Source organism: Hesperophylax consimilis, chromosome 10 (genome assembly GCF_061612785.1).
Source record: "Hesperophylax consimilis isolate HC1 chromosome 10, BYU_Hcon_1.0, whole genome shotgun sequence".
NCBI lineage: Eukaryota > Metazoa > Arthropoda > Insecta > Trichoptera > Limnephilidae > Hesperophylax > Hesperophylax consimilis.
Window position 1 is genome coordinate 34869286 of NC_142845.1, and position 26654 is coordinate 34895939.

The following is a 26654-nucleotide window of genomic DNA, read 5'->3' on the forward strand; positions in this document are numbered from 1 at the left end:
GCAAAAAAAAATGAATAATATTTTTTAATTGAATTGAAGTTTATATACTTTTTATAAATAGGTAAGTAAAATGTTCTCTAAATTTCGTACGACTTTTATCAGTATCATCCACGTTTTACAACCACTGACATTTAAAAAAAATGTAAGCCATCTTAAGTTACTTTCCTTTATTGAGTACTTACCTAAATTAATTGTTTTCGAAACGCAATGAAGTTTTTTCTGCTCGGTTGGTAGAGCTGTCGATGCGGTGACTTGTATAAATTTTGAAGCTCAACCTCATCTTGACGTGCTTGTCATTTATTAAAATTTTGTAATCGCATTTAAAATGAAAGACGCGAAGAAACCCGAAGAAGTAAAGAAGGTTGAGCCTTCTCCCAGCGATGATTTGGTACGTTTTTACTGAAAATCTTAGACTTATTACGTATTTTCACTCATTATTTTTGTTTAACCTATCCATGTCAATCTTTTGTTTTTCAGTCTGAGGAGGACAAAAAGCTCCAAGAAGAGCTTACAATGCTCGTTGATAAACTAACAGTAAGATATTTATATGTATCTGCCATAAAATATTGTTGATTTAGAACTTATTTATATTTGTGCAAACTCATTCAACTGTCAATTTTAGGGCCCAGATGAAACCCTTTACAATCCATCTCTGCAAATGCTGAGCAGTTTGATTAGGACGTCCACAACTTCCATGACCTCGGTGCCGAAGCCCCTAAAATTCTTGAGAGAACACTACCCCACTATCAAGGAAGCTTATGAAAAAATAACAGACTCTGATACCAAGAAGTTCTGTGGAGATGTCATCTCAGTACTGGCGATGGGAGTGAGCGGAACCCCAGAAGCCGCAGCCAAACGAGAATGTCTTAAATATTGTCTTTTAGGTAAGTTAAATATCTAATTATTTGTTTAAACACAGCACTTTTCCCTATTTTTTAAACCTTCAATTTGCACATTTTAAAAATAATTTTGGTAAATTTTGGATAGGGCCTGACACGCTTATTACGAATAATTTTTAGAAAAAAACTTTATATTCGCCTTAATTACTATAAAAGAAAACTTTTTGCATTTCGGGCGGCGGAAAATTATGCATTTTGATTTTCAATTGCATAAAACCAAAATTCACTTCGCGAATCGATGTGGCGACAACGCGACGCCATTAGGAACGCACTGTTATGTTGGTATCACTGATGCATTAACAAGAGCTAAATACGACCGTTGCTATCTTCGTGGGATGCCGAGGTTTGTGTAATATGGTTTGTGATACAAAGGAAAGTGCCCCTTAATAACGCCTGCTCGCGTCAAGGCAAGAAAAACATCCCAGTTTTCAACTAGTTTACCGGCTACGCTAGGTTTGCGTAACATGGTTTGTGATACAAATCAATGTATCAGGGATACCAACATAACAGTGACGTACCTAATGGCAGCTGATTGCCGCCGCGTCGATTCGCGAAGTGAATTTTGGTTAACGCAATTGAAAATTTAAATTCATAATTTTCCGCCGCCCGAAATGCAAAAAGTTTTCTTTTATAGTAATTAAGGCGAATATAAAGTTTTTTTCTAAAAAATATTCGTAATAAGCGTGTCAGGCCCTATCCAAAAATTACCATAATTTTTAAGGCCTAAATAATTTATGTCTACCAGTAATTAATTGCTCTTTTGGTGAACTATGCAATAAGTTTAAAAATAAATACTATGTGTGTCAAAAATGAAGTCTACAATCTACATACAAAATTTGATGCTATCTTTTTTTGCTGGCATTTAACCTAAAAGAAAATTGAAAAACACTGACAGTAATAATAATTATTCATATTCATAATAATATTATGTTTGATAAATTATAAATATAATTGACAGTAATTCCGAGGGTACATAAACATTATTATTGTTTGGTTTCTACCCGTAATTTTTTTTTTTCAATTATTGGCATGTCATCTAATCGTGTTTTTGCTGTAAAAAGAAATTGCTCAGGAAAAGTGAATATATTTTATAACCACACAAACCTCCATAAAAATATTTTGTAACCATTTTTATTTTACACAATGTAAAGTGGGTTATCAAACCTCTGTGAATAAAATCATACTTTAAACATGTTATTTTATACATTCAATTTATGCTAAGATAAACACAGTTATAGAGACAAAAAAGAAGTCTATTTGTAGCTTGGATGTAAATGACTGGATGTCTCGTTTTAGTAAAGTCATTTGTTTGAATATAGTTTTTTCTAAAAATGTTGACATTTGAGGTTTGCGCCATATTGCATTTCCATTTCCATTTCTTAGGAACATTAGCTCAAGAAAGGAGAGGAAGCGCAATATGGCTTAGTACCCAAAAAGTTAAACAACAAACTGGTAGTTACTCTCGTTATGACAGTGGTTAAAGACCACTGTTCTGAATTAAAGCGTTGCTTTAATTGGCATTAGCCTTGTTTAATGACCAGATTTGAATAGCCAGGTAAGTCCCAACCTTTCTTTTCCCATCTCCATTCCCTTCCTCCTTCTATCAGCCTCACAACATTCTCCTTCAAGGATGCCACAGTTCCATTGGCTTTGGGCAGTCGGAACTCTTATTTTAATTACATTAAAAAATATACACATTACATTTTTACATGATGCAAACGTTTCACAGAATACCATCTAAAAATACAGTACATTATGCAAACGAAAATTTGAGAGTAATTTGGTATGAAATTACTTTCATCGCTTAAAAATCTCGAATATACTAATTCAATTCTAAGTACGGATCCATATTACTGTGTGACTGAAAGTCAGTAAATAGATCTGTTAACACATGTTTGGTATGAAATTACTTTCATCACTTAAAATTCTATCTCGAATATACTAACTCAATTCTAAGTACGGATCCATATTACCATTGTAAAAGTGTATAAAAACCGAATTGACTGTACACTATTGCTTGTGAGAATCTTAAATCACCTCTTACTCCATCAGGTACAATGAACGACTGCGGAGACTGGGGCCATGAGTATGTGCGCCAGCTGGAGGGTGAGATCGCTGAGGAGTGGGCGGTGAATGGAGACGCAGAGACCAAAGACAAGCTGTTGCCGTTAGTGCAGGACATCATCCGCTTCGATATGCGCCACTCGGCCGAGATACAGGCCTGCGACCTGCTCATGGAGATTGACCGCCTCGACCTGCTGACGCAGCACATGGAGCAGAGCAACTACCCCAGGGTCTGCCTGTACCTTGTCGGGTAAGACTTTGTCATTTCTTTTTAACAAGCGTTTTTTAACTCCACGCAGGAGGTTTTTTAGAAGGCCCGAAAGACTGTCCTTAGAGCCTGTGTCATCTTCGGGGATACTTTGTGAAAAATCTTTTCAAGGAGAGAACCTGTTTTGTTCAAGCTTTAAAATGGGAAAAGGGAATGTTAAGTTTGTTTATAATGATCGCCGGTGTCATTAAGGCGATGCACTACGTCGTGTAATATTTTAAATTGTGCCGCTATCAATAATAACCCTTACGTAGATGGCGATAAGGTTTAAATTCCCGCTTAACACCATCCGCCTGTTTTGATTTATGCAAGAAAAAAACATGGCCAAAAAGTGCCTTTTATTTAATTTTGTGGATGTTCAGGCATAAATATTTAATTTTTTTTCGATCATTTTATAAATAACTTAATTTGCCACATTATACAATAAAATCATAACCGAAAATGGGTTCGTAAGTAGGAGATTTTGAACTATAAAGCAGTTTTCATAGGCCTTATACATTATTTTTTTCTGGGCCTATCTAGAACATTTCTAGGCGACCAAATTTTCAAACCAAAAACACATGATTTTGCATCACTACGTATGGCATCGCCTTCTTGTTATACAAAAACATGATTGTAGCTGGACTGTATTTGAAAAGATTCTGTTTGTACATATTCAAGTTTATCTTATTATTTCTTGGTGTCAGACGTATGAAGGGCTTTATGTATCACTTATCCTTTATAGCTAGAAATTAGCTTTTGTAAGCTTCATTCAACAGCAAAAGGTTAATACCAATTTTTAAAATATATTTTTTTACATTAGCTCCATGCAAGAGGCCCTGAGGAAAATTTTTCCCTCGGGGCCTATGTCATCTTTAGATTTAGAGATGCTTTGTGGAGGGTCTTTTTAGGGAAAGGAAGGAGAGGAAGTTCTGGGAAGGAAAAAGGTATGAGGGGTGGGTAGGAAACTGGGGGTCAGTGTGTCCAGGAGTGACCGATGTTTGAATTCATCCTTTCCACTGCGGTGAAAGGCGATGGGTCGAGAGAGTCCTGCTGGAGAAGTAAAAAGATCTCCCTCAATCAGTCTCTCCGGCCCACAGTGGGTGGACAAACACATCCGCTGCCAAGATGTATTCAAACCTCACCCCACGAACCTAAGCACCCCTACTAAGTCACCAAACGTAACAAACCACTTGGGATGACCTACGGTGGGGTGTTGATTATCCAATTAATGGTTCCCGGGGAGACGGTACTCATACACGCCTCCCAAATTAAGCCTTTGCAAACATGCATTTTGTAACCTTCCTTATTGGCGGAAGTTGTTATGGTAATTTTGAAGGAGTTTTTCATGTAATTTATCCATGAATTCATTTGATGAATTCATGGATAAATTATGTGAACTTCGAGGACTACATCACGATGATCATTTTGTCATATCGGGTGATTTCAACTTACCACAAATTAACTGGTCTTTAAGTAATGGTAATAGTATGCAAATTACGAATGGTTCTAAATCTGAAATTATTTCCAAACTATCTGACACCCTTTCATTTACTGATCTATCACAGTACTGCACCTTTCCAAATAATAATCATACACACCTAGACCTTGTTTTTAGCTCGATCCCTCTAAATGTATCAAATACTGACCAGTATCTCATCCCTGAATGTAAACACCATAAAAGCATTCTTGTTGACATTAACATATCTCTGGAAACTCCTATGGTGGACAACAAACGAACAATCAATCTCTTTAGGAAAGCTAAGACTTTGAAACAATAAATAACGTCCTCAGTAGTATTGATCGGGATGCAGAATTTTTAAACCTATCAACCAATACTGCTATTGACCGCTTTTATGCAATTTTATATGAAATCATTCGATTAAACGTCCCATCAAAGGAAGTTTATATTAATAATTTTTATCCCTATTGGTTTAGTCCAGCCCTAATAAAACTGACTAAGGAAAAATATAAAGTGTTTAAAATGTGGAAAAGGTGGTCCAATCCTTTAGACTACCATGAATTCTGTATCCTTCGATCAAGGCAAAAAAAATTGTCTAGAGAATGTCTTAAACAATTTATAACAAACGCTGAACTTAATATATCTCGTGACCCTAAAAACTTTTGGTCTTATGTTAAAGGAAAAAGAAATAATTCTGGTTTACCTCATGTTATGAAACTGGGCGAAGTGACTGCTGAAAATCCTTTCGCAATATGTAACCTGTTCTCACAGCACTTCGTCTCCACCTTTAATTACAACACTATTTCCGATGTACACTCTACCAACTATCATTTTGACCATCAAGTTAATATCTCCTCGGTATCAGTTTCAAAACAAAAAATAGAAAAAATAAGCGATACTATTTCTAGCTCACTGGGTGCGGGTAGTGATAAAATTCCGGCTTTCTTTATCAAAATGTGTAGCAAGGTAATCTCGAAGCCCCCTATTATTGCTCTTTCAATCCTCATTGAAAGAAGGTATCTTTCCTGATCGTTGGAAGAGTGCTCTCATCACACCAGTTTTTAAGTCTGGGGCTAAAAATGATGTCCAGAACTATCAACCGATATGTAAATTACCAATCTTTAGTAAAAATTTTGAAAAAATTGTTCATGAACAACTATATAACTGCATCGAGTCTGTAATACTCGTGAACCAATATGGCTTTATGAAAAAAAGATCGGTTGTATCTAATCTTGCCATTTTCATTGAAAATATTACTAAATCAATGGATGATCAAATCCAAGTTGACGTAATTTATTTATTTATAAATTTACGCCCGGCAGGGCTTTTACATGTTATTTTCTTGTTTTTTACAAAGAACGCAACAAATCAAAAATAAAACAAAGTAAAATCACAAAACAAAATCAAAAAGGAAATAGAATACATAATAAAACACAACCTCTTAAACAAAAATAATGTCAAAAACGAAATAAAATGAAGCTACTTAGTTTCTGTAGTTAAATTATATTGTATTTGATATTCTTTTTTCCAAAATAAATTGGGTAATAACTTGTTTATATGTGGTGAATGATGTGTTGAATATATCAACAACATCTTTATAGTCATTACCCAAATTTTGTATACGGCGAACGGGGGTATAGAATTGAGATTCTGTGTTGGAGTTGTCACAATAAAACGGTAGATAATGCCTCAATGTTGGTTTGCGAGGTATATGTAAGGAAATCAAGTATAATAGTTCAGGGCTGTCAATTATTCTATTTATGATTTTATATAAACATTTTAGGTCATTAACTATTCTACGTTCAGATAATTTTAATAAATTAAGCTGACATAGTAGATAATCATAGTTGACGCATTCCCTTGTAATACCCATTCTGAAATTAATAAATCTTAAGAATTTTTTTTGAATTCTTTCTATCGTGAGGGAATGACTAGCGTAACTTTCTAATTTTATTTCTCTGCTGCTCGGATTCTATTATAATCTGATAAATTCACATATCACCTTGCGACGTTCGTGGGTCAGTGGTATAAACAGCCGGACGAGTTTATACAGACATTCCGGTGAAATTGGATCGAATCCTACTGAAGCCAAAAGAAAAAAATTATTTTATTTAAATTCGTACATTTTTATTTTTAAATTAAATATATCCGATCATCGAACCTTTCTTCAAAATGAATAAGCAAAAGAAACCTCAAAAAAAGACGCCATCTAGCGACTCAGAAGAAGAAGACACAATGACTAATAAAATGATCAAATGCATTGAAAAAAAAATTAATGAATTAACCAGTCAACTAATGAAATCTTTTAATGAACAAATAAAAGAACTTAAGAAGTCCGTCGAATTTTGTTGTGAGAAATTAGACGAATATGTAGAAAAAAAACAAAAATAAAGAAATATTGATTAAACAACTTCAAGCAGAAAATAAAGAAATAAAACTACATATTAATAAAATACAGCAAAATGAAAAACAAAATAACGTCGAAATACAGGGTGTTCCTTAGAAGGAAAATGAAAATATCACAAAAGTATTTAACCGCTTCTGTGCCAAGAGCGAGTTTACTCGCATTCTTGGCCTTGCCCAGCAGGCCAGCCATAGAAAAATAGCGAGTTTACTCGCTCTTCTTTGAGCCTCTGTATCATACATAATGTCCCGTTTTTTTTTTTTTTTTTTTTTTTTTTTTTTCTTGAATATTGAATAAATTTGGTAAGTCATTTAAATATCCTTTCAAGGTGTAATGTTGTTAATTTATAAAAATAAGATTTAAAAATGATTTATTTCGATTAAAAATTCACGGCCTGCTGTGCACATCTACACTTCTACCTACTGGCATTCAAAAGGTTAATAATATATTGGAAACACTCAAATGTGATAAAGAAACTATAAAAGTGGCAAATATTTTCAGAAGCAAAAATAAAAACCCGAACAAAAATCCTCCCATAGTAGTTTGTCTACAAAACAAAGATAGTAAAGACGTAATCATAACACATAAAAAGAAATATGGTATTTTATATGCAAAAAACATAAATTTTGAAGAAAACAACACAATATATATTAACGAACAACTGACCCAACACAATAAACACCTACTTTACCTAGCAAAATCATCAAGGCTTGGGTACAAATTTATTTGGGCAAAGAACGGAAAAATTTGGAAGAGAAAAAATGAAAAATCTCCAATCATACAAATAAGAAGCTCAGAAGATATCCCCTCCGAATAAATAATAATAACACCACATAGCAAACACCAATCAACCTTTAACATGGCTGAAGAAAACCATATACATGAAAATTATAAATGTACCAACCCATATGAACTAAATCTACTTTTTAAAAATGTTAATTTCACGATATTAAACATGAATATTAGAAGTTTAAGGAAACACTTCAATGAGCTCTGTATCCTTATTAATAGCCTAGATTTTTCTCCAAGTGTAATTGTTTTGACTGAAACTCAAATGAAAGATGTTATTCCATATAACTCATCAGAATATACCACAATTTCCTCTGCCTGTAAGCATACTGGTCATGATGGAGTCACTGTCTTCTTTCATAATACTCAGAAAAATGTTGCCACTGAATTTATTGAATTTAAGTCAGCCAATGCAATAAAATTAACCTTTTTTCAAAACAACTATAAATATCATGTACTAGCCATTTACAGATCCCCATCATTAAATGATTTTTTATTTGTAAAAGAACTAAAATCTTATGTTAGAAATCTTGACAGAAACAATTTTACTTTTTCCATTTTGACAGGTGACATTAATATAAATATTAATGATAACAATATAAATGTAAATTGTCAAAATGAGTATCTAAATTGTTTATCAAGCTCTGGATGTATGTCATATATTAGCTCACCAACAAGAGTAACCTTAAGTAACTCTGCATGTTTAGACCACATATTTGTCAAGTCGCACAAAGCGGCCAATATTATCTCTTCAATTCTCGAAACTAATATCACAGATCATTACCCGACCTTTTATGGACACCATTTCAAAAATACACCTTTAAACAGAAATTCCGTAACTCTTGAAAAAGTAGACATTGATTATAAAACTCTAAACTCTTTACTTCAGTCAGAAAACTGGGAAAATGTAATATCAATAGAAAATCCACATTTAGCATTAGAGAATTTCTATAATACTCTAAGAGATTATATTCTAAAAAGTGAAAGTAAAATAGTTGTCACTAACAGAAAATATAAAAAAATTAAACCTTGGATTACAGTTGGATTAATTATATCAATTAAACAAAGGGATAAATTGTATAGAGAAATGTTAAAATATCAAATGGATTGCCAAAATAATAATCTCAGAACAATGCCTTATCTGAAAACAAAATATCTAATGTACCGAAACTTACTAAATAGACTGATACGAAACTGCAAAAAGAAATACTATTGTGAACAAATCGAAAATGCTAAAAATAATACTAAAAAACTTGGAATATTATAAATGAAATTGCCAACAAAAAAATTATGTCTTCAAATATTGTAAATGAGGTTAAAATAAATAATGAAATAATAACTAACAAATCGACCATTGCAGAAGGTTTTAATAACTTCTTTACAAATATAGTAGACGAGGTACTTGAATCTTCCGGCATTAATGTTAATGATGATTATATGGAGGCATCTCCTCAATTAGATTAGAACAACGATTCAATTAACTCTATAGAATATTTTACTCCTATTACATTTAATGAAATAAAAAAATATATTGATAGCCTAAAACCATCCAACTCTAAGGGAAATGATGGACTATCATGTGATACACTAAAAAAAAATAAAACAACATGTCTTAACTCCATTACAACATATTTTTAATATATGCCTCAAAGATGGTCATTTTCCAGAACAATTTAAAATCTCCACTATAATACCTATTCATAAATCTGGGGATACGCATAAATTAGACAATTACAGACCAATATCACTTGTTTCAAACCTATCAAAAATATTCGAAAAATGCATCAAATTTAGAGTCATTGAACACTTAGAAAAATATAAAATTCTATCGAAAAACCAATACGGCTTTCGTAAAGATCTAAGCACTGAGGATGCCATATATGAATTGACAAAAAACATTTACACATCTATCGATAAAAAAAAGAAGTGTCTTGCCATATTCCTAGATTTAAGAAAAGCTTTCGACACCGTTAATCATAATTTACTCATTAAAAAAATAACTCAACTGGGCTTCAAAAAAGACACACTAAAACTACTATCAAACTATCTTAAAGACAGAACTCAAAAAACAAAAATTGGGAATAATTATAGTTCAGAGACACAGATAAAAAACGGAGTTCCGCAGGGAACTGTGCTTGGCCCGATTTTATTCTTAATTTATATAAATGATTTATGTAATTTTGTAATCCCTGGTAAAATTGTTTCTTACGCCAATGACACGGCAATAATAATTCGAAAGCAACTGTATGTATTTCACTTGTTTCAAAATGGTTAAAATACAACAAACTTGTCTTAAACTACAGCAAAACATTTTACTTACCTTTTTACAAAAACATAAAAAACAAACCAAAAGACAACCTTAAAATTAGAATTCATAATGCAACTTGCAATCAAGACATGTGCTTCCTGTGCAACGAACTCGCTAATGTCAAAAATATAAAATATTTAGGAGTATCAATAGATATTAATCTTAATTGGAAATCACATATTAATCAAACCACTTCTAAACTAAGATATCTTACCTACATATTTTATAGACTCAAGGAAATTTTAAACGCTGAAAAATTGAAAATGATCTACTTCTCCCTGGTGCAATCTGCAATCACTTATGGCATAATAGGATGGGGTGGTGCACCTGATACATTTATTAAGCCCCTACAAATAATTCAAAAACACATAATTAAAGTCATATATAACAAAAATAAAACATTCTCGACCGACCTATTATACAAAGAATCTAAATTATTTAACATTCGTAAATTATTTATATTTCAAACTATGAAATATTTATTTAAAAACAAAAATAATTTCAAAATAAATGATAACAGAATGAGCAAAAGAACAAATAATATATTTTACACCCCCCAAACAAATACTAAATTAATGCAGACACATAGCAGTTTCATTGGTCCTCGTACATTTAACCTTCTACCACTACAAACTCAAATGATAAATAAAACAATAGAATATGTTAAGGAGGTAAAATTATGGCTGAATGACGCAGATATTGAAACGCTTTTTATATAAATTTATTGATCCTTTCTACAACTCACTTGCTGAAACTTTATAAACTATTGTACATAATGTTTTCTCTTTACTTTTATAATAACTATAAACAAAAAAAAAAAAAAACTTTTTCTACTTATATATATTATACTTAGGTACTTACTTGAAATATAGTAATGGTTTTATATTACCCACACTCAGGCAGTGCCTTAGTGGATTTTCATTTCTTATGTATACAATTTGGTAATATATATTATGTTATTATTTACTGTCTATTATTATGTATAATATATGTAAAGAAATGAAAATAAATAAAGTTTAAAAAAAAAAAAAAAAACTAGGTGCTCACACTGTAGAGTTGTACTCAATTTGACTCCTAACCAATGACACATACAAATGTTTATATGTTTGAATATTTTTAAATTGGCTGCAAATTCTTATAACAAAACCCAACATTTTCAAAGCTTTATTTGAAGTAATTTCAATGTGATTTATAAAATTCAGTTTTTGGTCAAAGTTTACACCTAAATCATTCACCTCGGTTACAGCGGTTAGAACTACATCATTGATGGAGTAATCATAAATAATTGGATTTTTTATTCTATGAAATCTCATAATTAGACATTTGTTTATATTTAGTTCTAGATAGTTCTCTTGGCACCAAACAAATAGTTTACGCAAGTTGTTTGACAATGTTTGTAATGTAATCTATACAGACTTCTCAAAAGCGTTAAAATTGACCACAGTCACAGACATATGAATATATGGACTAGAAATTAAAGATGAGGGGTAAAATCAACTGTTGAAGAACGAAGGGGGTAAAGCTGACTGTGATTCGTCAATAAATCAATCTGACAGTATATTGGCATCTCGCATTATAATATCACCATTTAGTTCTTAAAAGTAAAATCTGCTTTTGAATGAATAGACATTTTTACATGGGAGCGCAAATTACTCGCCACGTTATGAACAAATTTGCGAAGTCCAGATTCGGCAAAATAAATTTCTTCTATTTTCAGAGTCGAATATTTCGTTTACGTATTTAGTTAAGACACTTTTATAAATGTTCATAATTTACTTCCCAGCAACCAACCAGCTTTGTGTTTCGCGTCCAGACGTTCCTCGATGTGATAGTATATGTTTCTACAACTGATCCATATTATACGATGTGAATATGCTTAAAATAAAGTAAAATAATGCTTATATATGGAATGTAATACGACAATTGGGTTTATTCTCTTTTTCACATCTATTTTTACAAGTTTTCATACCACAAGCCACTATTTTGCCGTGTTATTTCGTAAAATGAACCGATGATGCCTCGACCATAGTTCGCACAAGAATGATGACGTCACGTTTTCTAAATTCGCTTGAGGCCATACGCGAGCCCAGCCGGCTCCAATGGAACCGGTATGGGGAGTGGGGAATAATACGCTTTTAATCACTTAGGGCAGGTCTACTAATATTCATATGTCTATGACCACAGTCTTCTTTTGTGCAAATTACTAGCTTTGGGAATTCATGGGGATTTATATAGATGGTTAGTCTCCTATCTTAATGGGCGCACTCAGGGAGTAACAATAAATGGCTTCATCTCTGAGATTGTAAATATACCCTCAGGTGTGCCCCAAGGATCTCACCTGGGACCGTTACTGTTTACAATTTTCATCAACGACATTATAAAATGCTTTAATTATGCAAATGTTCTACTTTTCGCTGATGATATGAAAATATTCCTGCCCATTAATGCTATAATTGACTGCTTTAAACTACAAGAAGATCTGTATAGGCTTAATGATTATTGTATCCTCAATTGTCTCAACATGAACACTTCTAAATGTTATGTAATTACCTTCACTAGAAATAAAATTAAATTTGACCATAATTATCATATAGCTGGCCAACTACTCAAAAAAGTTACACAAATTCGTGATCTAGGTGTTATACTTGACAGTAAACTTACATTTGAGGCTCATATTGATATGATTGTTAAGAAAGCCCTTAGAATGCTAGGATTCTTATTCCGTATTGGAAAATAATATCATAACACTTAAAATATTGTATTTTTCTTATGTTCGCAGTCATCTTGAATTCGCTTCTCCCATATAGAATCCTCAATATAATATTTACATAAATCGCATTGAAGCCATCCAAAGAAAATTTGTCCATCATTTAAATTTCAAATTAAATTCAAACCTTGACGTAAACAGCTCGATGGACCTTTATGGACTTAAGCCATTAAAAACTAGAAGAGATTCCGCAGATATAATATATCTCCATAAAATTATCAATGACTTTATTGATTGTTCTCCCCTTCTGTCTGAAATTAATTTTAGAGTCCCGAGCGTTAGAACTAGAGAAAAATCACTTTTTCATCTCCATAAATGTTCTACTAATATCAGACAAAATGCGTTTATATTCAGAGCCTGTAGTATATTTAATAAGAATTTTAATGATATGGACATATTCACATGTAATTTAAGAACCTTTAAAAGATATGTAATAACTAACATTAATTAATTTTAAATATTCTACTGGAAGTTATCATGTTGTTGCTTTGAATCCTTTCCAGTTACTTGCCTTCCAATTTATACTCATGTGTTCAATTTAGTTGTAGGTATACATTTATTATATTGTTATTATTACTATTGTGTAGTGCTTTTATTGATTGCTGCTGTGTTGAAATTTTACAATACATTATGTTTTGAATTTTAGCTGGTTATTAGTATATCAGTTAACTTTAAATTTTTGAAATTATTAGTTATTAGTATATCAGTTAACTTTAAATTTTTGAAATTTAGCTGGTTATTAGTATATCAGTTAACTTTAAATTTTTGAAATTATTAGTTATTAGTATATCAGTTAACTTTAAATTTTTGAAATTTAGCTGGTTATTAGTATATCAGTTAACTTTAAATTTTTGAAATTATTAGTTATTAGTATATCAGTTAACTTTAAATTTTTGAAATTTAGCTGGTTATTAGTATATCAGTTAACATTAAATTTTTATTTATTTATGTTCTTACATCTTCTATTATTTTTTATTTATTATTTACAATATTGTATTTTTTGTAAATCTCTCAGGCCACGGGTACAGAACCCTTAGTTTTTCTGATTTGAAATCTGTTGATTTTCCCAAATAAATTAAATAAAAATAAAATGTACATTGGGCCTTTTTAATTTGTTGTATCTTTTGTGTTAGCCTATTTCTGACTTGTAAGTAGGCAAATGCGATTTCAATTAGATTGAATTTGAATTATTTCCAAGAAGAGAAATGAAATTGTGTTCGCATGGATTTTGGCCATGTAAAATGCAACATTAATGTTCAAGCTCGATACATAAATTGTCATGTTGCATTAGTCAGTGCTTGGTCTGTAAATTAATTTTTAACTTGTTTCAACCTCCAGATGCGCAAGTTATGTAGAGGAGCCTGAAGCCACCTTTATCCTGCAGGGTGTGCTGAAGCACTATCTGCGCTTCAAGGAGTATGCACGTGCCATGATCATCGCACTGCAGCTCAATGACAGAGAGAAGTGTGAGGAGATCTTCAAGGACTGCGAGGATCCGTAAGTGTCCAAAACTGTGCTATATTATAACTAACTATATATAATATAATATCATTATCGATATTGTTCCGTTTGCTTTCTGTGAAAATATGTAATCTTTTAGGCTTTGTCATGTTCATTGATGATTACCATAGACATTCATATTGATAGATCAATCAAACCAAGTTGTGTGGAGCACTAGAAGTGGCGTGTTTGTTAATAAATGAATCTGACAGTATACAGGCAGTTCACATTGTACTATTTAGTCACTTTTACAGTGTTATAATTTACCCACCTCACTCATTTTTAGCATCGCTATGCCTAGTTGTTTGTTTAAAAATGAACATTTAGATCCTGCATAGAAAAGTTCCAGAATGTACTGCGCTGCAAACCTTTGGCCTACTTTAGCGAACTTTACTTTTCTGCGCTGGGTTGGGTTATTTCAATGTATACTCTTCAGTGGTCAGTTTACGACTGACGATGTAGTTCCTGGTGCCAAAAATATGGTCATGTGGTTTGTCTCCAGCTCGTCGAAATGAAACCCAGATTTCATGTTAGGGGAAGTCTGTGATGATTACTAATGTTGATTGATGTGTGTATTCCAGGCTACTCCGCAAGCAGCTGTGCTACATGCTGGGCCGGCAGCAGATCGCTCTGGATGTGGAAGATGAAGACTTGAGAGCCATCATGACCAATGCACACGTCAACGAACACTTCCTCAGCTTGGCCCGAGAGGTACTTATCAATTAAATACATATGTAATTCCATTTGGAACTATGACATATATGTTTCTTTATTCTTTATTCCTAGTTAAACTGTTCTAAAACCCTTACAGCCCCCATCTGTCCGTGCAATCTTTGATGTATCGTAAAACCTTGTGTCATCCAAATCAATCTGTTTATGAATGATTATTCTTAACGTTTAGGTTGGGTTAGGTTTGGCCTTCTTTGGTGAAGAAGGAAGAAGGAACCAGATCTGAATAGCCAGGTACTCCCCCACCTGCCTCTTCCTCATCTCATTCCCTTCCCCACTATCTCCACCCTCACAACATACCTCAGTTGGGGATGCCATAGTCTCACTGGCTCCAGACGGTTGGGAGCAGTTGGGAACTCTTTTGCGGTGTCACATAAAATAAAATAACAATTCAAAGAATACTTTGCCATTTCAGAGCACAGTATCTTTAATCCATATGCGTAGAAAGGAACAACTTTTAACCTTCCCATTATGGCAGATATAAAATATTTCATTCTTATGGGTTGACAAGATGCAAATTACATGATTCCCAAGCAATATTAGCTGTACCAATTATATATTTCACACCTCTAACACCTGATATCTTATTCCAGTTAGACATAATGGAACCTAAGACCCCCGAGGAGGTGTACAAGTCATGGCTGGAGAGTGCAGGCTCCGCGCTGCGCCCCTCGCTGCTGTCGGACCACCCCGTGGACTCGGCGCGCCAGAACCTGTCAGCCACCTTTGTCAACGCCTTCGTCAACGCCGGCTTCAGCAAGGACAAGCTCGTCACCACCGAGGACGGCAACAAGTGGATGTACAAGAATAAGGATCATGGTGAGCTGTGCCATTGATGGAGGAATGCTGGGTTTTTTCAGAAATACATAATATGTATTTATGATCACCTTTCTTGTTATTGATAGTTCTTCTGGTAACAGCTGGTATAGCTCACGGTTGTATCTTGTTCACTACTTCTTATTCATATGACAAGAATTTTGTGATTTTCTTATTAATACTAGTGGACCCAGTAATGCTTTGCTATTGCTAATGTCTTTCTCGGACGTCTCCGACTTCTTTCACCATTCACTACTGTATACTACAATTTTACTGTTAAAAAACTATGTTACATTGACTTTAATTTGACTCTAAATCTGATTCTGGCGCGGAGATATTGTTTTAAGTATTCCTCGGGCGTCACCGACTTCTTCTACTATTCAAAACACTCCCTAAACACTCCTGGCACTAATAAGAACACACTTCGAAATTTTCAGCGATATCGGTGGACTGCTTTTTGAGTTTTGCGAGCACAAACATAAGCAGGCTGAATTTTTATATTGGTATTGGATGGAGATCTACAATGTCAGGCGAGTGTAAAAGAGACGGAGCGCTGGGCTATTAGGCTAAATGTTTCCATTTTGTTTCCATTGTTTCCATTCAAATTTGTATGGAAAGTATTTCTAGTTTTTTTTCTTTATTCTGTGGTAACTTAGCACTGCTCTAAGTGAGTATTTTTAGAGTTTTAAGGTGTCTTTGGGTTGGGATAGGTTAGGTTGGGTACTTCATTCACTATGATGGTCTTAAGTACCTTGACTTGATTGTAAAGTAAAAGTTACCCAAGGTAAAGCAAGCATGTAACTGATATAGCACAAGTTGTAACATGACCTCTAAAACCTGATCTCTCTCTAGGAATGCTCTCCGCGGCCGCATCGCTCGGCATGGTTCACCTGTGGGACGTGGACGGCGGCCTGACCCCCATAGACAAGTATCTGTACACGGCTGACGAGCACATTAAGTCTGGCGCCCTCCTGGCCCTGGGCATCGTCAACTGCGGTGTGCGCAACGAGTGTGACCCCGCTCTCGCACTGCTGTCCGACTACGTGCTGCATTCCTCACCCACGCTGAGGATCGGCAGTGTCTTGGGTGCGTTACTTGCATATATGTTAGTTTTTGTTACATGAATTGACATGGCAACACTTATCAGGTAAAGATAAGATGTGTCACATTTTCCCGCCCTTTCATTGGTTAAGATTGCATTACGAAGAGCAGTTTTTATTAATAACTATAATGCATAATTCTGTACAAAAGTAGTCATTACCCATCTGTACAAGAACTAGCTGGTACATTCACAACATACAGTGAAACTCTCTTAAGAAGTTTTCCAAGGGACCGGGGAAAAAAAACTTCTTAAGTGGGAAAACTTCTTAAGTGGGATTCAATTTTAGCCATTTAATAACTCGAGTCCGGGGCATACGTCATTCCTATGTCTACCTACGTTAAATTGATTGATTTGATGTTTGAATGAAAAAAACGTAATTATAATGTATATTTTACCATCTCCCCCGCCATATAATCATGTTGTTATGTATTTAAAGGTGAAATATTCCGTATTAACCGTGATCCGATAGATTATCAAAAGTTTTTCGTGTTTTACAAATTCGATGGAATAAAAATTTTATACAATAATATTACGAAACATCTCTATGTTCATTATCAAAGGGAAGATTATTGAAGGAGGCGTCAAATGTAGATCTAGCCCACGTTGTCATTGAGGTTGAGTTTAATATAATCTTTCATGTTATTTCGGCCTTAAAGACGCTTGCATATTTGTTACATAATTTTGCATTGTTTATTCGTTCCATTGCTATTTTACCTAGTTAGGGGATTAGGAGACGGGGTATTTGGTTTATTTATTGGTTACGGCAGGTTACGGCTTACGGCCTGGCGGCCGACAAAGGGTTTTATGGTCTCAGGTACTAGGTATGGGTTTCAGTCAACGTCTTTCAATTTATGACTTGGAAAAAGGTTCATTTTAGATATTTTGCGACACAATATTTCGTTTGTGTTGATTTTACCGCTGGATTTCTAAAACCTCTTAAGCGGGAAGCAGTTTTAGCTCTAAAACTTCTTATGTGGGAAAAAATCGTGTTTTTTGTATGGAATTTTCAAGGGACCAAAAATCAAAACTTCTTAAGCGTGAAAACTTCTTAAGTGGGAACTTCTTAAGCGAGTTTTACTGTACTTAACATGACAGGCACACAAGAAGTCATGACAATAAAATTTGTGGAGATTGAGGTTTCTGAATTTAGATAACTGTGTTTTCCTACCTTACTTTGTTTGGTTTAACTTCACTAGCAGTTGGAGAGGAATCAGGTTTGTGGTGTACCTGTAGGAGGTTGGCTATCATCAAGGCAACTTTCACTATGCAGCCCGGTACAATTCCTGGATTACCTATTGTGGTACTCTTTTAATTAATAATTCATGTTGTGCAGGTCTGGGTCTGGCCTACGCCGGCACTAAGAGGGACGACGTGATCGCCCTGCTGCTGCCAGTGCTCAGCGACCCCAAGAGCACTGCCGAGATTGTGGCCCTGGCCGCCATCTCCTGCGGCCTCATCGCCGTTGGATCCTGTGATGCTGAGGTATGATAGAGCATTTTTTTAATCACTGAATGTGAAAGTTTTACGCAGAGTGGGATAGTAGTAAGAAATGCATTCTATTTAAAAAAGAAAATTACCCATCTTCATCTTAATTTTATCTTGCAATGTATTGTGATTATGATAGTGCATTTTATCTTAAAAACTGTATATTTTGTTTCAGGTAACTTCAGCAATTCTTCAAAGACTGATTGATAATGGAGGAAAAGACTTACAGTCATCTACTTATTCCAGATTTTTACCTCTTGGCCTCGGTCTCTGCTACTTAGGTGAGTTTTATTCTCAGTTTATATCTGTAGTAATTTTCTCTAATGTGCAGATGTGGACTCCAAAGAATAACTACGGCGAACAAGACCCACTTGGATCATAATATTACTACTGTTTGAATGCTGCGCCACTACTCCATAGTAAAAAAATTCTCCCGTACCACTCCTCCATGGCCCGTACAAATGAACATCCCGCTACAACTTCATCTCAAAAAAATCATTTTTTTTTTAAAGTAAACTGTTTCTTTCATATTTAAAATTGCTTTCAATGCAACTTGTATGTATTCCTAAGTCACAATCATAGACATATGAATATTAGTAGACCTGCCCTAAGTGATTAAAAGCGTATTATCCCCACTCCCCATACCGGTTCCATTGAGCCGGCTGGGCTCGCATATGGCCTCAAGTGAAATTTGAAAACGTGACGTCATCATTCTTGTGCGAACTATGGTCGAGGCATCATCGGTTCATTTTACGAAATAACACGGCAAAATGTTGACTTGTACTATGAAAACTTGTAAAAATAGATTTGAAAAAGAGAATAAACCCAATTGTCGTATTACATTCCATATATAAGCATTATTTTACTTTATTTTAAGCATATTCACATCGTATAATATAGATCAGTTTTAGAAACATATACTATCACATCGAGAAACGTCTGGACGCGAAACACAAAGCTGGTTGGTTGCTGGGAAGTAAATTATGAACATTTATAAAAGTGTCTTAACTAAATACTTAAACGAAATATTCGACTCTGAAAATGCAACCGAATTTTTTTTGCCAAATTTGGACTTCGCAAATTTGTTCATAACGTGGCGAGTAATTTGCGCTCCCATGTAAAAATGTTTTTCTAAATCTGCAGCCTTTTAAAAAGACGGGATGCCATATAATATATTCGATGAAGAAGAAAAGCGCTCACAAAAAAACGAATTTCTTTCCTTTTTTAAATCGCTTTTATGTTGAACTCCCAATGATTTACACCACAAACCACCACTGGTTTGTACCATCATATTAACGTAAGAATAAAGTGGATTCATTTGGATGACAAAAGGGTTAGTCTTACGATTTTTTTTTTTGTCTCGGAATGTTTCCTATATCATTGTCTGTCTTTTATATGATACATAAAAGTGTGTTCAAATATCTGGAGTGTGACATTTACCACATCCTAGGTGTGCCAATGGATCACGTTTTAACAACTTCCCTGACTTAACTCCCAACCATATTTTTACTGTAATGTATTCTTTGATCAGGTCGCAAGGAGGCGATTGAAGCCACCAGCGCCGCCCTGGAGGTTCTGAGCGACCCCCTGAAGTCTCTGTCCCTCACCGTGCTGTCCATGTGCGCCTACGCTGGAACCGGAGACGTACTGGTCATCCAACAGATGCTGCACATCTGCTCCGAGCACTACGACACTGAGGTAATAATTCCACCCATCCGAATATTCATTAACATTCACAAAGGTGGTTATTTTTTTGGGGGAAAACAGTTTTATAATAATTCCACATTTGAGAATGACTATTCCTTCATGCTGTGATTTTCACAATGTATTATTAATTTCACCATTTATTTCCTCCTTAAACTTTCTATTTCCAACCAAATGTATATCTGCCATTTAAACACCAGAGAAATACCCTATCCAATTTTGTTTCTATCGTTTTTCATAACTTGAGAATTTAGTAGACAGAAAGAAAATAAAAGAAAGAGATAAATGTTCTTAAGGCCCCGTAGTAAGCGTTTAAAGATGGTTTGAAAGGAAGATATGTTAATACGAATGTTAGAGGGAGCGCACTAATATTCAAAAATGTTAATAATTAAGTGAAAATGGTGAAAATATTTAATAAAACACGACTCCTTTGAAATGGAACAAAAATCTCTCGACAAATGCTTTAGTTGCTTGATACACTGAATTTTTTCATGCCTATAACAGAATAAGATGTCACTCAGGTATTTACTCACTGTAATGTAGTGACTGTCCCGCGTTTTACATAGGCAAAACAGCGCGTAATATCAAAACGCGAGTCAAAGAACACCTAAGATGCTTAAACAGTAATGGATTCTCCGAATTTGCAAATCATCTCATAGCAACCAACCATACGTTCGACAAAAATACTGGCGTCAGTCTATTACATAAAAACGGAATAGGTCTTAGGTTGGATAACTTAGAAGCGCTAGAGTTAAGGAAAGCCAAAAACGTCAATTGCAAAGTCATCAACAACCAAATAAACCTAAATAAAAGTCCTATACTCAGATTGTTCCCTATTGACAAAGAGCACTCGCCTCTCAATCTCCCACCTATCCCTACCTCTTCCACTGTAGCTCAGACTGTCCACCTACCGTGATATCAACACATGTTAATTTAATTTTTAGATGTTTAGTAGTATACAGCCCTGATGAAGCTACGGTTGTAGTGAAACCCGGTCGGCATCAAGTATTTACCTATAAGTGATGTTTACAAAGTTATTGTTTAATTTTAAATTATAATGTCACATCACAAAGTAACCGCTTCATATGAAGAAAGAATAAGATGTGTTTTAAATAATTTTTGGAGCTTACTTTGCGATTTATTTCTATCGAGGGAATTTCATATAACTAACGTTTCGGCATAACAAATAGATATTATCTTCAAAAATATTTTTTTTTTTGTAACTTAAAGAGTTAACTAGAAACTTGTCAGAAATCGGGTATGCGGGGGCTTAACTTTGGAATTAGCATTGTATAATGAATGTCTCTACACCGTAGAATAAGAATTTATTTTTGCTAACCAAAAATACACAGTTAAATACAACTTTTTTTATGTTAACAACCTCACTGGCTGAGTAACCATAATTAGCATTATATGAAGTGTTTCTGAGGACTATTAACGGGATACGGTCATCTCAGGAGACATATGCTGTTATTGGGAGTGGAAAACGCCAATAGATGCAGAAAATATGAAGAGGATGAGAGACTCCAATTTACCTAGGGTGCCAATGTCCTGCCCTGATGGGAACATGGCTCAGATACCTGAGAAGATACATTGTGGAACCAGGAGACTAGAAAAATATATGACAACCCTGGTGAACTTAATCGAAGGAACCGGGTCTCTGTTAAAGGAGTGAGGTGAAATGGTATATAGCACAATGGGCCCACAGTCTCACGTAACTCAGAACTATATATGTAAACCATTTCCGCTTTAATAAATAATTAATAAAGTATTTGTGTATTTTTTTCAGAACGAACAGTCTACCACCGAGGACACTGCCTTCAGCAAGAAGGCAGACAAGAAGGAAAAGGACAAGGAAGCAGCCAGCGCTGCCGCCGGAGCCAGTGGGAGCGCGGCGAGTGCCAGTAGCAGCAGTGGCGCTAGCGGCAGTACCGGAGAACCCTCCACCTCCACGGCCGCACCGGCTGCCGAGAAACCAACCAAAAGTAATTACCTTATTCATCACACTAAGTAGTCCAGTGATGCACAACTTGCGGCCCGCAAGTCCATTCTGCGCGTCCCGCTTGGCTGAATAAAACATCTAAATTTTAGCAGTATACTTAGTACAGATTGATAGAACCAGATTGCATCCATGTGGGGTTTCCTCCAGAACAAAAAAAATCCCCATAATTGTGACAACTTGGTCCTTCTGCTAGAAAGGTTGTACATCGCTGGTATAATCTTAGTTCATGGTTACATAAGAGTATCTTTGTATCAGTTCATGGTTACAGAACAGTTTCTTTATCTTAGGGTGTGGTTACAAAAGAGACTTTTTATCTTAGGCTGCACTCACGAAAGAGTTTCTATGTCATGGGTTGCTGTTACAGAAGAGTTACTTCTAGAAGTCTGCTTAGGTCAAGTTTACAGAAGAAATTCTCTGCTTAGGTCACAGTTACAGAAGAGATTCTTTAACTTAGGTCTCGGTTACAGGAGAGTTTTTTCATCTTAATTCATAGTTACTGCTTTTTCATTGCTACATTCCTAATATTATTTTGATATTTTAGGCAAGAGCAAGGAGTCAAAGGGCAAGGAATGGCGCGAAGGCAAGGACCCCAAGGACCTGAGCTCCATGCAGGCCGTGGCGGCGCTGGGTGTGGCGGTCATCGCACTGGGCGAGGAGACAGGTGCAGAGATGTCCACTAGAATATTTGGCCAGCTGGTGAGTTCCACAATCCATTAATATATGCCGGCCTCCATGGTCTATAGGTATAATCCTGCCACTAACGACTCTGTTACATGTTTTGCAAATGAGGTAAAAAAATGCTTAGTTAAAACCCATTCCCAAAACATGTAATAAATGTATAAGAATCCGCAAAAAAAAGTTTTTCAACTCTCTTAAAAAATTTCCAAATATGAGATCCTGTTTTTATTGCGGGTGACGAATTGAGTTTAATTAAAATTTTATAAATAAGTCAATCCTTTCCTCTCTTCAAATAATATATACATGATTAATCCGTTAACTGCTGACTGCATAATATTATGTGTAAATGTTTACCCCCAATGCAACATGCATATTTTATGCATTGTTCTTTTAAATGAAATTTCTAAAACAATGCTGCATCCACTTGCTGTGATAGGTTGATCAATGATTATGTTTGTGTTTAGGGTCGCTACGGAGAACCCGCCATCAGGAGAGCAGTGCCCCTCGCCATCGCCCTCTGCTCCATCTCCAACCCGCAGCTGCCTGTCATAGATGTCCTCAACAAGTATTCCCACGATGCTGACATCGACGTGGCCTACAACGCCATCTTTGCCATGGGCCTGGTGGGTGCCGGATCCAACAACGCCCGCCTCGCTACCATGCTGCGCTCGCTAGCCCTCTTCCACGCCAAATCACCCGTGCATTTGTTCATGGTGCGCCTGGCGCAGGGCCTGTGCCATCTGGGCAAGGGCACTCTGTCGCTATGTCCGCTGCACGGGGACCGCCAGGTGCTGAGCCCCACGGCCCTCGCCGGCTTGCTGGTCGTGCTCACCGCCTTCCTGGACTGCAAGAACAGTGAGTTCCTTCACACTATGTATCATGGCCTTTCCCATGCCAAGTCCAAACCTGTGTCCATTTAAAAGAGAAAGGTTTATGTATCTTCAATTTGATTCCCATCTGTCTGGATCCAGTGGAATACCCATTAACCAGTGGAATAGTTTTGGTTCACATGTGAGCGACATTTTTTACAACTGTCCTCGGCGCTCGCTCACATGTTTGCGATGCTATTTTAAAATTTATGCTTTGAAAACCGTGGAGAGGACAAAATTAGAATCGCTCGCGCTAATAACACTAGTTATTACTTATTATTTCATGAATGTAGTAGTCTCTCTCTCTGACTGTCTAAAAAAAAATTTATCTGTGCTTCTCAAAATTCCTTATTCAGCGGCTTACCAAAAATGAAAATATTTGAATTTTTAAAGGAACGTCAAGGTCATTATTTCTTTAAGAACACCTCGTGATTATTGTTTTTCGTGTAGGTTATTTATTCAGCTTTATGTAGAAATAATAAAACCTGTTGATATATTCAGATAATTTTTTGTTTTGACAGTTATCTCCCAAATGGGAACTTTTTATATATTTTTTAGGTAAAGTTAGCTATATGGGGAAACATCTTATGGTATAAACATGAAATGTAAATAAATAATAAAAATTTAGGTGTATTAGATCTATCAAAATATTTATATATAAAGATGCAAAAGTCGGTCATTTTGAATACATGTAAAGTACATGTAGATTTTTTAAATATTTATGCTGAGGGATCAGTAGGATTTATAGGCCCTGTTAGGAGTTCTACCGAGCCGAACCCTCTGATATGAAAATATCTGGAGTCGGTGAATTATTTTCCCATTTGATCTCTGGTAGGTTGACGTGTGGTTCTTGTATTGTTTTGTATTTATTTTGCTTATATAATGCACTTGCATAGTGTTGATTGACTAGATGATCATTTGTGGAAAAGTGTGTGGAAGGGTTTAGTTTTTCCTATGGGGAAGATTTAACCCGGACATAAAATCGGAAGTAAATTATCTGGTAAACAGAAAACCATTGCAAAAATAATTGTAGTTTATATTCCGATATTTGAGCAAAACTCATCAAGTTAATTTAAGCCCAGTTCTGCAAATTGATATTCATTATTTTTACTATGAAACATTGATATTTCTAGAATTTTAATAATAAAAAAAACCAAGTAGTCACGCTGTGCTGCCACAAGGTGGGTTGTCTGCAGGTTCTACCATTTTTATTTATTTATATTTGATAAACATAACACGTAATTACATATTAGTGAGAATGTTAGGAAGTACCTGGCTATTAAGATCTAGTCCTTTTTCATAGCCAAAGTGCTTCAAACAGCTTTTCGATTCTGAGTTGTGGTCTCTCACCAAAACAATACTGATTGAATTGATATTCATTCTTACTTACCCATCCATGGCAGGTTTCGAACCTGCTTCTAGAGCCAAGGAGCTTAAAAATCTGTCATCTTATCATAGTGACATCATTGTGAAGAAATTTTATTTAACATTGACATTACTTTGTTTGTAGTAATCCTTGGCAAGTCCCACTACCTGCTGTACGTACTGGCCGCCGCCATGCACCCCCGCTGGCTCGTTACCCTGGATGAGAACCTGGAGGCACTCAATGTCACTGTTAGAGTCGGACAGGTAACCATAACCTTCAAATAATCCTATGCATCGATGATTCTTTTATAAAACTTCCAGTCATGTCATCTATAGTATTTAACTATTTTGTTCTTTTTATTCAAACTTCTTTTCTTTGTGTATTGTTATCTGTGGTATTTAAAATATTTGACAAACTTCCTTTCTTTCTGTAATGCTATCTATGATATAAAATGCTTTGACAGTGTTCTTTTATTCAAACTTATTCTTTTCTAGGCTGTCGATGTAATTGGAAAGGCAGGCACCCCAAAAACAATTGCTGGTTCCCACACTCACTCCACCCCAGTACTCCTCTCGGTTGGTGAGAGGGCAGAGCTCGCTACCGATGAATATATCCCCCTTTCACCCGTCATGGAAGGTTTTGTAATACTTAAGAAAAATGAAGAACACATTGTTTCAACGGCATGAAATCGCCAACATTTTTTATCGACTATTTTTATAATTTAATGTAATGTTAAGTTGTGCTACAAAGTATTTTGTGAATGTTCTATGTCATCAGGAAATAAAGAAGTACGTTAATTACATAGAAATAAATAACATCTCTGATTATAACAATTTGATCTATGTAAGCATCTTATATTAAAAAATTTATACCACATATTTAATGTTTTTATTTATTCTGACGAGAAATTGTAGACAAATATTGTAATCGACAAGAGTCCCAACTGCTCTCTACTAACCGGAGCTAATGTGACTATGAAATCCACAATTATTGAGGTATGTTGTGAGCACTGAATGTGTAATATACACTAGAAATGCCTTCCATGTACAGGGGGAGGAGATGGAGAAGATGGAGGTGGGGAAGTACCTGGATATTCAGATCTGGTCACCAAACACTGCTAAAGCCATTTCAAGCAACATTTCGATAATGGATATCATCTACCAACACACACCTACATAATATTTGCAATAAAAAACAATACAGGGTGTCTGGGGGTAAAGTGCACAAACTTTGGGAGGTGAGTCTACATGATGGTAGTAAAAAAGAAAATTAACTTTTTTTGAAATTCCATTTTTTTTCCATAAAAATATTTTTTTTGAAAGAAAAATATTATTTTTGAAAGAAAAATATTATTTTCTCCATACAAACAATTGAACTTTTGTATTTGAAAACTACCTTAAAACGTTGATATTTCGAAAAAAGTTATTTATCTTTTTACTTGTACTTGTGTAGAATTACCTTTC

At 34.9% G+C, this 26654-nt stretch overlaps 1 protein-coding gene across 1 annotated transcript; it reads left to right on the top strand.

Moving 5' to 3' along the window:
- The first annotated feature begins 224 nt into the window (after positions 1-224).
- Rpn1 (regulatory particle non-ATPase 1) lies at positions 225-26067 on the top strand. Its single transcript, XM_089636878.1, has 16 exons — positions 225-388; positions 478-534; positions 623-884; positions 2952-3213; positions 14279-14437; positions 15022-15151; positions 15763-15988; positions 16838-17071; positions 18421-18569; positions 18748-18853; positions 20104-20270; positions 22066-22261; positions 22820-22974; positions 23421-23811; positions 25336-25454; positions 25686-26067. The coding sequence occupies exons 1-16, from the start codon at positions 326-328 to the stop codon at positions 25875-25877; spliced, it is 2868 nt and encodes a 955-aa protein (XP_089493004.1). The 5' UTR covers positions 225-325; the 3' UTR covers positions 25878-26067.
- The last annotated feature ends 587 nt before the right edge of the window (positions 26068-26654 follow it).